General features: G+C 49.0%; 1 protein-coding gene and 1 long non-coding RNA gene across 3 annotated transcripts in view; both read left to right on the top strand.

The window, feature by feature from the left end:
- The first annotated feature begins 1,502 nt into the window (after nucleotides 1-1,502).
- LOC128350583 (uncharacterized) lies at nucleotides 1,503-5,921 on the top strand. Its single transcript, XM_053308981.1, has 6 exons — nucleotides 1,503-1,845; nucleotides 2,410-2,433; nucleotides 2,944-2,975; nucleotides 3,672-3,923; nucleotides 4,354-4,587; nucleotides 5,803-5,921. Exons 1-6 carry the CDS (start codon nucleotides 1,820-1,822, stop codon nucleotides 5,919-5,921), a joined length of 687 nt encoding a protein of 228 aa, XP_053164956.1. The 5' UTR covers nucleotides 1,503-1,819.
- A 5,183-nt stretch (nucleotides 5,922-11,104) lies between these two features.
- LOC128349038 (uncharacterized) overlaps nucleotides 11,105-13,511 on the top strand; it is a 34,215-nt gene continuing 31,808 nt past the window's right edge. For both annotated transcript variants that reach the window (XR_008318512.1, XR_008318511.1), the window contains exon 1: nucleotides 11,105-12,337. This is a non-coding gene — a long non-coding RNA (uncharacterized LOC128349038). The remainder of the gene's footprint in view (nucleotides 12,338-13,511) is intronic.

Here is a 13,511-nt window from a genome sequence, read left to right as displayed (position 1 = left end):
TGCTCCTTTTCCCTGGACCCAAATGTCCCACTCCCAGTAGCAGCAGCCTCTGCAAAGGTTGGACCACCCACTGACCTCCTCCTGGACCTCCCCATCCCCTGGAGGCCGGGGTGCCACCATTGTCCTTTCTTCGGGGAACTAGCAGCCACTGGGAAGGGAAGAAGGAGAGAGATTCCTTCCCTTCCTCCAGCTTCTCTCCCTGTCCTCAGAAGCAGATAGGAGGAGCCAGAGATCTGTCCCTGCTTGGGCCAGAAAAGGCCCTGCTGCCCAGGAACTCTGCATTTTGCTGTATGCACCACCACCCCTTCACATGGATTGCTCCCCCCCAGCCACAACCCCCCTCCCCACTCCGCCTCTGTCCCTGCTCCTTCCTTGTCTGCTTGCTGGGCTCAGAGGAGTTTGCCAGCAGGCAGAACCTCCAACTTGGGCCCCCCTTGATCCTACCAGTCCCCACCCCCTCAATAGAAGATCTCCCCCCAGAATGGAGACCAGGCTTTGCCCTGGAGTTTCCTGGGTGGTGGGATGGGGGGGGCAGTGCCAGCGAAGGCTGCAGGAGGAAGGGTTGTGTTGGGGGAGCAGGTCCCCCCCCCGTTTACCTTAAAGCAGCATCCGCTGCCTGCTAGGGGGTGCTTTAAGGTAAATGGGGGAACTTCCTCCCCCCACACAACCCCCCAAAGAGGCACCTTTTAATGTGGTGATTCTCTTCATTTAGCAGGGGGAGAGCAACTGGCCCTCTCCGCCCCAGCACAGCATCCCTCCAGTGACTGTTGCTGGTGTCTATCCGAAGTTTCTTTTTTGATTGTGAGCCCTTCGGGGACAGGGATCCATCTTATTTATGTATTAGTTCTCTGTGTAAACAGAACCCCTTGTTCAAAGGAAGCCCTGGACTTAGGCCTCCATTCAGTGTCTTTTCAGCCTCCTGTCAGGAGATTTTGATCTCGTTAATAGAAACCGTTAAGAAGAGAAACACACACAACACCAACAGTGAAGAACAAAATGAAAGAAAAGAGAACTCAAGATATTTGGGCTAGCGAAATCCTTGAAATTTGGCTGCGAAAACCCAACCCAACCATTGCAAACAGAAAACCTACTTGGAAAGGGGAAGCATTACTGCTCTGGCTGCTAGCAGAGGTCACTGCAGACCAAACCTTCTTCTCCCGGCCTCTCCTTTCCCACCAGGAACCAAAGCAGCAGCTGGAGGCCTGGATGGGGTGTGGGGGAACCCATTTGGTGGGCTGGTTTGGCCCTGTTGGGGGAGCCTCTTCCAACTAGGTAGCAGGAGGAAGGAGTGATGGTGTGGAATCCAGGTAGGAGGAAACACTGGGTAGGACTAGGACAGCTCCATCCTAACCAGCTTTCATACCCAGATTTGGACACCATCACTTCTCCCTCCTCCTCCCTGGCTCTTTCCTCCCACATCACCGAAAAGGGCGAGCACACCCAGCTCCCAAACTTAGGTAAGACAGTTGTCTGACCCAGTTTTGGGTGGTGTGAATGATCTCCAGACGTGAAGGAGGGCTTCCTTTCTGCAGAGTCCTTTTAAAGCTAGGCACTTGATTGTGTGATGAGAGGGAAAGCTATGTGGGGAGCAGGGAGGGCAGAAAGGGCTGACCCTGCCCTGGTGCTTGGGGACTGGGAGCTGCATCCTAAGACACAGTCGGGATTTCAAACCTAAACAAGCCAGTGTGGGCAGTAACGGATCTGGTGACCTCACCGCAGTCCCGGAATTCTGCAGGGATTCCGACGGAGGAGGCTCATTGGCCATCCTGGGCATCCAGCGGCAGTTAGTTGGTCTTGTTGTCTGGTTTTCTTTGCCAAAATGGGTGGCTGCTGGGCCCGTCTCAGGTACAGTCTGGCATGGCGGTGGGGCGGGGGTGGGACCAAACCCAAGGGCTGCCTGGGACTGGTTTTGAAAGCTGTCTTTCCTTGCTTTTACCTTCTCTGGGTTGGATGCCTCTCAATCGCAGTTGCGGGGGAGGAACAGCAGGAGAGAGGACAAGCTCTCACCCCCTGACTGTGGGCTTCCCAGAGGCATCAGGTGGGCCACTGTGTGAAACAGGATGCTGGACTAGATGGGCCTCCTTGGGCCTGATCCAGCAGGGCTGTTCTTCTGTTCTTCATTTCACCTCCAGCTTTGACCCCAAGCAGTTTCTCCTTGAAATGCAGGAACCCTCAAGGGTCGCCTCGTGGGGTGGTTTCCACAGTACTTCCTTGGCTTGCAGGCCCTAGACTCATGAACCACGAGGAGTGCCCAGGAACTATGGGAGACCACTAAGGGCCCACACAGGGGGTGGTTGTGGGGAAACCCTTTGCCCTCCCTTTGAAGCTGACATCTCCAGCTGCCCATGAAGCCCACCCATCCTCTTGACAAGAATCGTGCCTAAGCCTGCTTCTTCCTTCTTCTTCCAGGTCCCAACAGGAAGAAGCTGTCAAGTAAGTGGTCCTTCTTTCCATTCTGGATGTTTCTGACTCAGGAGGGGGTCCCCCTCAAGCATGGGTGGGGTTCAGGCAGGACTCCAACCCAGGAGGTGTGGCACCCATGTCCCCAACTGGGTGAGCCCGGCTGCCTTCAGGAGGCCACACACAGGCCAATGGATATGATGCTAGCAAATTTGAATTTGATCCCAGCAAAACTGGCTTCTTGTCTTATTTTGCAAAAACAAACACACACACCCCAAACAAAACCTGATTTGGAAAACTCTTCTGGAGAGGGACGGGTCAGTCCTCAGGGCCAAACAGTACCACAGATGCTGTCCGTTCCTAACCCCAGCAAATTCCCAACTCTGGATGCATCCAAAACGAGCAGGGCCACCTAGAAGGACTGCCGGTCGGATGCATCTGAGCCAGAACGAGAGGGGGAACTGTGCCCCCCTGGGATGACAGGGCAACCCCCCCAGGTCCTGGGATTGCTGACCGAGAATACGTCTCTGCTCTTCTCTACAGACTCCCTGAAAATCCGGACCGGGATCAGACTGGTGAGTGGATGACCAGTGTGGTGCAGGCTCCTTCTCAGGGCTTCGCCAGATCTCCATGGCAGCTCTCCTTGGGGATCTCTTTCTCTGGGCAAAGGAGCCAGATGGAAAGAAGGTCATCTGATGGATGAGTGGCCGGAGGACAGGCCACTGGCCTCCTAGGCGCCTGACAGAGCCCACAGCCTACCCGGGGTGGGAGGGGAGACATGCCAGCCCCCGATTGAGGAAGGACAGCCACGGCCTCCAGTTCATAGCCTCACTTTCCTGTCCTGGCCTCCAGGCTCCCACTCTACTGAGAGGAGAAGGCTCTTCTCCCATACGTAGGGGAGGGCCCATCGTCAGTGGCACAGCCACAGCTTTCAATGGATAGGGTCCCCCTGCTTGAATCTCCATTGTTAGCTTCTGCCCAAGGGTGTCAACTAGCTAGGAAAGGCCTCTGCCTGAGAGCGGCTGCCAGTCAGAGCCGGGCAAAGGGAGGCAAAGCCTCGGAAGCGAGATGGCAGCTGCATTATGTAGGCATGGCTGAGAGAGCTGAGCAATTATCCCATTGCCAGAGGAAGCCCTCAACTGGCCCACCCAAAGAAAGAACTCATCTCTGCATCCCAGCCTGGCCAGCTAAGCAGAAAGCGGAGGCCGCGGACATCCGGGCCCTGAGGCTTCCTCCGTCTCAGGAGCTCTGCTTCCTTCCCTCTCTTGCAGGTGTTCCTGAGAACCCCAGCCCCGTTCCCTCTGCTCCTTCTCCCACCTCCCCACCCCTCTCCCTACCGCCCCACCCCAGCTCCCCCTTACTCCCCAACCCAGTCTCCCCCTCCCTCCCCCTTCTCCCTACCGCAGAGACTGCGCCCCCAGCCCTCTCTCATCCCAGTCTGCTGGAGCCCACAGAGGACACCAGTTCCTCCACACTGGATGCCTGCCCAGGTCCCTCCACCAGCAGGAGGGCTCTGCAAGAGGGTAAGTATTAGGGCATCTCCTAGCCCCTCGGCCTGCCCCCGAACCCTGCCGGAGAACCCGGAGGCGTTCCTGGGTCCTCCTCTCTGCCTCCCGGCTGACTAAGAGAGCCAGCGTGGTGTAGTGGTTAGAGTGCTGGACTAGGACCGGGGAGACCCGAGTTCAAATCTCCATTCAGCCATGAAAACTAGCTGGGTGACCCTGGGCCAGTCACTTCTCTCTCAGCCTAACCTACTTCACAGGGTTGTTGTGAAAGAGAAACTCAAGTCTGTAGTACATTGCTCTGGGCCCCTTGGAGGAGGAGCGGGATATAAATGTAATAATAATGATGATGATGATAAGCTCCACAGGTCCAGCTGCAGCTCCTTGCAGGGCTGAGGAGCAAGCCAGGCTCTGGGGCCAACCATCTTCTTCTGCTGCTCCTCTCTTGCAGACCTCCCTCAAGGCCCCAATTCGGCAGAGGCCTCGTCCCTCCAGCCTCCTTGCCCCATTTTCACGTGGTCCTCCTCCTCTGCCTCCACCAAGTATCTCCGTCTCTCCACCACCCCCTCCCTCTCCCCCTCCTGCCTCTCCCTGAATCCCTCCCCTTCCCCTCCTCAACATCTCTTCAAAATGGAAGAGAAATTGGAGAACCTGATGTTGTTGCAGAACAAGCAGATGGAAGACCGTAAGTCTCCTCCGCGCAGCACCCGGGGGCTTATTGCCGTTCCATCCCAATAGCCATTTTGCAGCTCTGAGGGCCCAAACACAGCTACGACAGGGAAGGCTCTAGAGAAGGCCTGCTCAGCATTGGCCCCCCAGCTGTTTTTGGACTACAACTCCCATAATCCCCAGCTACAGTGGTCAGGGATTATGGGAGCTGAAGGCCAACATCTGCAGGAGAGCCAAATTTGACCAGCCCTGCTGTAGAGGCTCAGAAGGTGAGCCAAGGCAGGGGGCAAGCAAGGGAAGGAGATGCCAGATTACAGCTCCAGGGGGTTTGGGTTCGAATCCCCATTTGGCCATGACCTTCGAGTGGAGACCCTGGGTCAGTCCCTCGTCACACAGCCTGACTGAACTCTCAGGGTTGTTGTGAGGATCTGAAAAAAGGTGACTCCCACCCTGAACTCCTTTGACCAAAAGCAAATGGTGAATGTGAAACAACCAGACAAATATCAGCCCTTTTGAGCTCTGCCCGGAAGGGAAGAGGCAGCCACTGAGGACGGCAGAAGGTGGTTGCTGAGAACTGGCCTCCCGAGAGCATCAGCAACCTCGCACCGGAGCAAAGGGCTGCTGCCCTTAAGTGCTGGCAGCAGAGGTGGGCCAACCAGGCTCTCCAGAGGGTGTGGAACTACAACTCCTATCATCCCCAGTGGCAGGGGATGATGGGAGCTGTAGTTCACAAATGGAAGGTCAACTTTTCCCACCTCTGGCTCACAGTCTCCAGTGTGGCGAGGGAGCAGGAGCGGAGGAAGAGGAAGGGTGGGAGAGGAAGGAAGAACTGGAGTTCGGTGCCCATCTCCTGTTGAGGCATTAAGGATCATCTATTCCTCCACAGAATGGAAGGATTTTGAGCCAGGACTGGAAGGAAAGGAGGCAGGAGGGTCCAATTCCAGCTGGGTGGCAGCTCCAGGCCTAAGGGGCAGCGAGGGAGAAGGGCAGGAGTCAATATAGAGAGCAAGAGACCTGCTTCGGGGGGTTGCAGGGTTGGGGGTGCCAGTGTCACCAGGAGGGGGTCAAGCCCAGAGGCACAGGGTGGGGCAGAGCATTTGGGGCTGGGGGTTCAAGGTCAGAATGAGGAGTCTGTGCTGGGTGTGGACAGTGGAAGGGTCCAGAAAGTCAACGTCACACCTGGTAGGGTGGCAACAAGCCCCTTTGTCCCATTGGTTTCCTTTCCTTGCAGGACAAGAAGGTCTCATGATTTTCCGTGCCCACATTCAACATGTTGTGGTGCTGAGCAAACAGCTCCAGGAACTCAGAAGCAGGCTCAGCCAACTTGAAGACGCCTTTGCAGAAAAATAGTATGATTTGTTGTTGTTGTTTTTGAATTTATTTATTTTGTTGCAATTTGTTTTGCAAATTTAGTGTCAAAACATAAAGTGCTGTATTTGTATTTGTAGTGTCAAAACATAAAGTGCTCTTTCAAGAAGAGAAAGATCTGCTGCTCTGAGTATTCTTTGGGCACAGTGGGGTGAAAAGGTCTTTGGGTCCAGCCCAGCTGCAGAAAAGTCTCTCATGGGAGATGTATTCGGGGCCAAGAGAGTACAGTTTGTGCATGAGTCCATTTTCACAATTGGATACAACCTCAAACCAAATCACCAAAATTCAAATCAAAAGTAAATCTGGCCGGCCACTGCTAACCAGTTTGGCGAATCGAGAAACCGCAAAAACCCTCACTCATTAAAAAGCCCATAGGGAACAATCTTTGCATATTGGTTCAACCTCAAATCAAATCACGAAAATAGGAAACAATTGTCAAACAGGCCGGCCATTGCTAGCCAGTTTGACGAATCCAAAATCCAGTGGGGGGTCTCAGGATTCACCTATGGGGAACTCAAATCACCCCATTGTCCAGCATGGGTAGGTCCAAGGGACACCAAAGTCCGTTGGGTGGTATTGCATGATGGGTATTATCTACCACACGACTGACGAAGGAAGCAAAGCAGGACTGGAACTCCCTTTCCTGCTTCCTACACAACATCAGTTCCTCACTTGCACATACAGGAATCTGTCAGATGCAGCTTTGAATTAGCAAAACTGCTAAATGTATCAAGTGAGTCCAAACCCATTGCAGACTAAGTATTTCCTCCATCCAATGCACCACGGAGAATCACAGAGGGAATCCAGACATTTCCTGATCTCCTATGCCGGGGGGGCGGGGGGAGAAAAGAAAGCGGGGGGGGGGCATGATTTCAACCTGTTTCTGATTTTAACAAGGGAATGGGACCTTTAATTTCCAAAGCTGTTTCTCAATAGCTTTGCTAAGCTCACAGAACATTTGCTTGCAAACTGGTGCACTACACAAGTTTCTTCACTAACTGTGACGGCCTTAAGCACACACAGGTTTTCTTCTCAGGACCAGATAGACAATAATAATACAGTTTCAGAAAAATTTAAAGAAAGACCCCTCTAATCTAAGGTTGCATTGGAAGGGGAAACATCTCTTTCTTTCTGTAAAGCTTGGAATCCAATTGCCTCTAAGACATGGGTAGGAGCATTGCAAATATAGGTCAGTAGGAGAACCTTGAAGCAGCTATAATCCTGCTCTCCATGGCCTCTCACCCATCCATCTCCCCTGGGGATCAAGTTTGGTTTTTAAGGGGTCCTTCTGGCCTCTTCCGGCTTAAGATCTGTGGAGGTTGGCCAGACCTCGCCCAGACCTCACCCAGATCTGCGGAGGTTGGCCTACAACTAATTTCCTGCCAGGTCTGCCATGATTTTAAAACCATCATTTCACAAAGTGGGGATCTAATCTTCCCATAGTTGCAGTCTGCAGAGATTTCCTATCATCCTTTGGACAGTTTTATTTCTAAAACAGGAGGGGTAGCTTAGAAGATTTTGACACCCGCCTCCCTAGTTACGCACTCTGGGGCCCTGCCAAGCCACACATACACACAGCCCTGCACCCACCAATTTCTTCGTGCGGGGCAGTGGATTAGGCATGGCCCCTCCCGCCCCTGGAAAGAGCCAGCTGCAAATGTGAGAAATAATTACAAGCCACTCATGCTAGTACTATGTGGAAATAACAACTTGACTCAATTTGTGGAGGGTTTGGGTGGTTTTTTTGTTGGTTTGTTTTTAGCATTTTTGAAGACACCAAAGCTGCAGAGCCAGACAGATGGTTTTCTAGGCATTCAGGGTTACAAGTAAAAGGAGAGAGGGAAATGGTCGATAAATATTTTAAAACTCTCTGTTAGGCATTGCTGGAATAGTGAAAAGTGGCAGGTGGGCCAGACTTCCAGAGAGGCCTAGGCATAGGCCTTGCTGAAGCCTGAAGCTCCCCAGGCAGGCCTTGGTTGGAGATCGGCAGGAGCAGACAGTCAAGAAAGGGTTCCCTTTTCTCCCAGTCCGATTGGTTGCTTCTCCTGGAGTCTTGTGCTCCTCCCTGCTTGGAATTTGTATGGAACTGCGGAGCCCAGGTAGCTGGCTGTTGGCTTGTTGTTCTCCCTCCAACCAAGAAGGAAACTTAGGGAAGTAAAACATTTGCTATTTGAAAGTAAACCCTTTGCTGTTTTTGATGTGTGTGTGTGATTTGTTCCCCTTGGTCAAGCTACCATGTTGTTTGCTCCCCCCCTCCCATGAACCGTGTGTGTGTGTGTGTGTGTGTGTGTGTGTTGTACATGGGAGAGAAGTCCCAACTTGTATGTGTGTGAGACAGAGAATTCTTAAGCTTTAAAAAACAACCAACAAAACATTTTCAAAGTATGCCAAAACATGTACTCATGGCATGTTCTTAGAACTGTCTGCAAATGGGTGTCCTTGAGTGCAGAGGCTTTTACAGGCAGGGGCGTAGCAAGGTTGGAGTGGGCCCAGAGACAAGATTTAAAAATGCCTCGCCCCCCCCCGCCCCCGAAGCTCATGAAGTTAAGAAATCTTAAATGAGGCTGAATAGTGGTAACAAAAAACATAGTAAAATAATCATCCTAAATGATTTTTTAAAAGGTTTTGTCAATTGTGGACGATGCACGTCATTTAATGGTACTAGAGAAAGAGATGCTGTTCTGGTAGCTCCAGGTCTTAACACTCACACCAATTTTGGAGGATGGATACAACTGAAGGAAGCCCGGGCGGCTGAACGGCTGGGGGAGTACGTCATGTGACCTGCCTCGGGGGGGGCCCCCAAGGCAGTGGGCCCCCAGACAACTGCCTCCCCTTGCCCTATTATAGTTATGCCCCTGTTTACAGGTATGCTCCTTGGAATGACATAGCCACCTAGGTGCAGTGGGGAAGTAACTTGCCTAGGGAGCAAGAGGTTGCTGGTTCGAATCCCCACTGCTATGTTTCCCAGACTCCTATATCAGGCAGCAGTGATACAGGAAGATGCTGAAAGCCATCATCTCACACTGTGTGGGAGGAGGCAATGGTCACCCCCTCCTGTATTCTATCAAAGAAAACCACAGGGCTCTGTGGTCACCAGGAGTCGACACCGACTCCATGGCACAACTTTACCTTTTACTTCCTATATGCCCACAGGAGTTAGTGTTGTTGTGTTTTGTTTTTTGCTGCACCCCTGCACCACCCACTTTGGCTCTGCCCACCTGCCTGGCGCCCACCCAGTCCCAGCAGTCACCAGCCACCAATGTAACTTCTCTAAACAATCTTTTGGTCTGCTGTAACAGTAAACTACCACCTAAGAGGCACAGCATACTTTTTTAAAAAGGCCATTCTGCATGAGGCAAACCTTCAGCTTCTCATATATTGGTTGCATCTTTATATTTGGGTGGGATGCCTTGAAATACTTGTGGGCATGGGGGAAAGCAATTAATAAAGATCTGTTTATATACACCCCCACACTCTTATTCCAATTCAAACCTATGCAGTCTTCCTGGATTTTATTAAAGTAATGAAAAAATTCAAAGGCCCATGTTCTGGATAATAATGATTTTTTTTTCAATGAATACAAAAGCAGATAGGAAAAGAAACCAGTCAATAGATTTCTCAGCAATCAAAATATGTGCTTCTGACTGAACCTTGAAGCAGAATGGGTTAGCTCTGTACAGCTTTGCTTACATGTATTGATTGTTTACTTCATAGTCCTCAAAAATGAGATGTATTATAAGGAAACAAAGAAAAAGTAGATCAGGTTTAAACCCTTATCACTAAAGTGAGCCTCCTTCTGCATTTTTTTTTTTAAAAAAAAGAACCCCTATCCAGACATCGTAATAGGAATGGCTCCCGTTCTTGTGTCATAAATTTGAGTGTGTAGAAAGAAGACTTATTGGTGAATTTAGCAGTATTTTTCGTTGAAGTGGCAGTTGCTAACCATTACACCAGTATTTATTTGATTCTTAAAGAGCACAAAAGCATGGACTACAAATAAAGAAGATGGAGTAATAGCTTTTGACTGGGCCACTAGCTTTAAACTTGAAATGAAGTGTCCAGTTTTGAGTTACTGTGTCCAAATGCCATTTGTACAGTTTGAAAAGTGGGGGCATTTTTCCAGCTTGTCACTGTTAGCTGTAGTTCATTCCCATGAATGATATCACTGAAGGAGCACGTTGCGCTGCTATAAGTACTTCACTCATGACTCGAATGTATTAAATGTATTAATCTGTGCCTCCGAGTGTAATTTAGGAAAGCCCTACGTTTGACACATTCTTGTACATCCTTGTTTTATAGCCCTATCCTGCAGGTAACTATGTCTCAAAAGCAAAATGACTGAATGAAGTTAAAATTGTGTGTCACAAACTATCATATGCACTTGTGTTGCTTATTTCACTGTCAGAATTATAGATATTAGATTAAATATGTTCCCAGCTCCGCTTTGTTGCCATTGCCAATATTAAGATACATGCTGGGAAGTCCAAAGTTCTAATGATTTCCTCATCTCTTGGGATAATGATACCATGGATGTAAAATGCACTCTCTCTCTCCCTCCCTCTCCCGGCCCCACACACAGTCCCATCTTGAACAATTCAGTGGGGTCAAAAATAGGAAAGGAAGTCCCAACCATACCACCCAAGTATAAAGCATGAATTGAGTAAGTTATCTGGCCAAATATTTGTCAAACCTATTTTAAGCCACCTGAATTTAAAAAATGTATTTTTTGCAGCAAGGTTGGAGCTTATGTCAACCTATTGAACTCATAAAGCATTTATAGCCACCTTCTAACCATTATCTCTCATAAATCTGAACTAGACTTCCTCCAGAAATGTATGATTTTGAAATTAATGTGACTTTTACTACAATTCCTAAGCTGTTACATAGATATATTTTGTCAGCATATATATATATTTTGCTGGTAATTGAGTAGGGCTGTTGTCACTAATCCATGTAGGAAAAAGGATCTTTAGCTGTAGAAGCCTGCACAACCACTTACTCTGGCATAAGTTCACTGAAGTGCATAGGATTCCTCCAATACATGTTGCTTTTGAGGCAGCCGTATTTCTTAACCAGTTATGATGCATACAGTCAGCTGACCTAATGTAGTATCATGTGACTAAGCCAAGTGGTCAGCTGACCTATAGAGGCCCAGCAGGGCTGGAAAAGGTGTATAGGAATAGAAAATGTTGCTATGAAAGCTGTCTGGGAATAGGGAAATGTCTTGATTCTGGGTGCTGGGCTACAGTTTTCAGTCATATGCGGAAGAAATTATTGGTGAGGTAGACTCTGTTCTGAGGCTCTTAGAGCACAGCTGCTTTAGGCAAGAAAATCTAGGCAAGACACACACCAGTTAAGTTTTTTATATATAGGGTTACCAGCTAGCCAAAAAAATAATTGCCCTGACTTGTTCCTGTGCCTTTAATGGAGGTCTGAGAGGCAGAAATCAACAGACGATGCTTTTCATAGTATGGAGGTTAACTTGATTGCCTAAATGCTGTAGATCTAGCTGCTGCTTAAGAGGCAGTTACAAGGGCTGGATCAAAATTGCATTTGCATTTAGCAATTGCATTTCTCTAGAGCTGAGTCACACATGCACATTTATTAGTTGATGAGTGTAACATTCAGGAAGGACCCTTTCCAAATCAAGTACCACCGGTGGAACTTTCATTTCATTTTTTCATATCCTAAAGCCACAGTGCCTTTGGATAGGGTCATTCCAGCTTTACCTGCAAGTAATTTGTTGTTGAGTCATTCAAATGATGGGAATTCATGAGACGTAGATGCACCCATGTTCTGTCCATCTCCCATCCCAAGAGGAATGGAGAAAGACTTTGTTGCTGGCATTGGTCAAAGAGCAAGGCTTGGCTTCCAGGTTTCTTGTGCTGGCTCTTTTGGCCAATCAGATGAGGCCCTGGGAGTTTGAATGCTCATTATATTCCTCTGTTGCACATTTGGCATTTTTGTATCTCCCTCCCAGTCTCCTGTAAAGCAATGCAGGCTTGACTGGTCGCTGCTAAAGCATTGAGTAGGAATATTTTGTTCCTTGGCCAAATTGACATAGGGTGGGAGTTGGGGGTTTAGGTTACTCTCCACTGCTTCAGTCTGGGCATTTAGGTTACTTAGATGTTGCAGATGTTAGTCACAACAGGAGGATCAGCTTGGGAAGAAGTTTTATAGGACAAAGGGAACCCCTGTCTTGACTGACAGGCTGGTGACCTCCAGGGCTCAAACAATCAGTCCACCAGGTGGGTGAGAGGGACATGAGAGCTGTAGGGAGGAATTATGGGAGCAAGAAAGGAAGTCTGTGCTGGAAGTGTGGAGGACCTGCAGCATGATGACTCTGTAGATCCTTGGAAGACTGGATTGCAGGAGGCTTGATTCCCCCGAGAGTTTTGGTGAGTATTTAAGGGGAAAGGGGTTTTATGGCTTTGGGAATTTAATCTAGGGGAAATTTTGTTTAGTCAGACTGTGCATTAGGAATTTTATTTTGCTTTCTGTGTGGTGTTTTGCATTTCCAAATATCTGTTCTCTGCAACTGAGTAACTGAGATTTCAATGTGTGCCACCACAGAACCACCTGGGTGCTTTTGAAGTATTCCTATAACCAATTAAGTATTTTTAAGTGTATCTAAAAAGCCTTAGATGGAGCCAGTCTGTAGTAATTGAATAAAAGTTTTTTCTCTGTGTTCTTTTTACAAGCTTCAGAGGGTAGGTTATTATCCCAGCAGAGGGACGGGGATTTTCTCTGGTAAAAACGTGTCTCAAAGAGAACATGGCCAAATTAATAATTAACTCCACATGCAGGCAGATGCCAGGAGGTTTTACAGACAGGGCTTTCTCCCCAAATCCACTCCTGATTGGAATGAATATGTACCAGTCCACATATTCGCTGGATTTAACCTGAACTCTCTGCGGGCTATCAGGGATCAGGACAGACAGGGCTTTGATTTTACCCAAAGGGAGGCTGCAGATTCTGGCTTAGCCTGAGGTATGTGACTTAAAATAATCCTCTACTTCCAGTGGCTTTTGAAAAAAACCTTGATGTTCCTGCTAAGCTCCAACATTTGTCTTTGATGGGCATAGGGGAGCAGCCGCGGACTATGTAAATGCTCCACCTAATCCCCTGGATTAAACTGTCTCGAATCTGCTGCAAAGTCGGTTCTCTCCTTGGATACCCCACAGCATAAAGCCCTGTCTGTAAAACCTGGGAGAACAATTGGTTTTATTCTTACCTGTTGGCAAGGGTGAGTATATTTTTGGTATTTGCCCTATACCCAGTTACAGAGAGACTGGAGTAAAGCACTCTAGTCCAACAGTCAGACCTTGGAGAGCCTTAGAGTACTTGATGGCAATGAGATTAACCTACCAGAACCTCTGGGATTACTTGAACCATTTATTTTGCTTTCTGGGTTTTTGGAAAGTTAAAGATTTTTAACAGCCAAACACCTTCTCGGAGCTCTCTGATGAATGACTCAGCTGATAAGAGTCCCTTGTGAGCTAGGTAACTAAGGAAGCAGGTTTAGACCAGGGATGTGCATGGAACTGGGCGGGGGTGGCTCAAAAGGGCAGG

This window comes from Hemicordylus capensis, chromosome 3, assembly GCF_027244095.1.
Source record: "Hemicordylus capensis ecotype Gifberg chromosome 3, rHemCap1.1.pri, whole genome shotgun sequence".
NCBI classification, from domain to species: domain Eukaryota; kingdom Metazoa; phylum Chordata; class Lepidosauria; order Squamata; family Cordylidae; genus Hemicordylus; species Hemicordylus capensis.
The sequence above is the reverse complement of the archived record's forward strand: the minus strand, read 5'-3'. Positions and strand labels throughout refer to the sequence as shown.

Coding starts and splice junctions, on each gene's coding strand:
- LOC128350583 (XM_053308981.1), top strand. CDS start 1,820: ATGGGTGGCTGCTGGGCCCGTCTCAG. Junction 3,924..4,353: donor CAGGAGGGCTCTGCAAGAGG/GTAAGTATTAGG, acceptor CCTCTCTTGCAG/ACCTCCCTCAAGGCCCCAAT. Junction 4,588..5,802: donor GAACAAGCAGATGGAAGACC/GTAAGTCTCCTC, acceptor CTTTCCTTGCAG/GACAAGAAGGTCTCATGATT.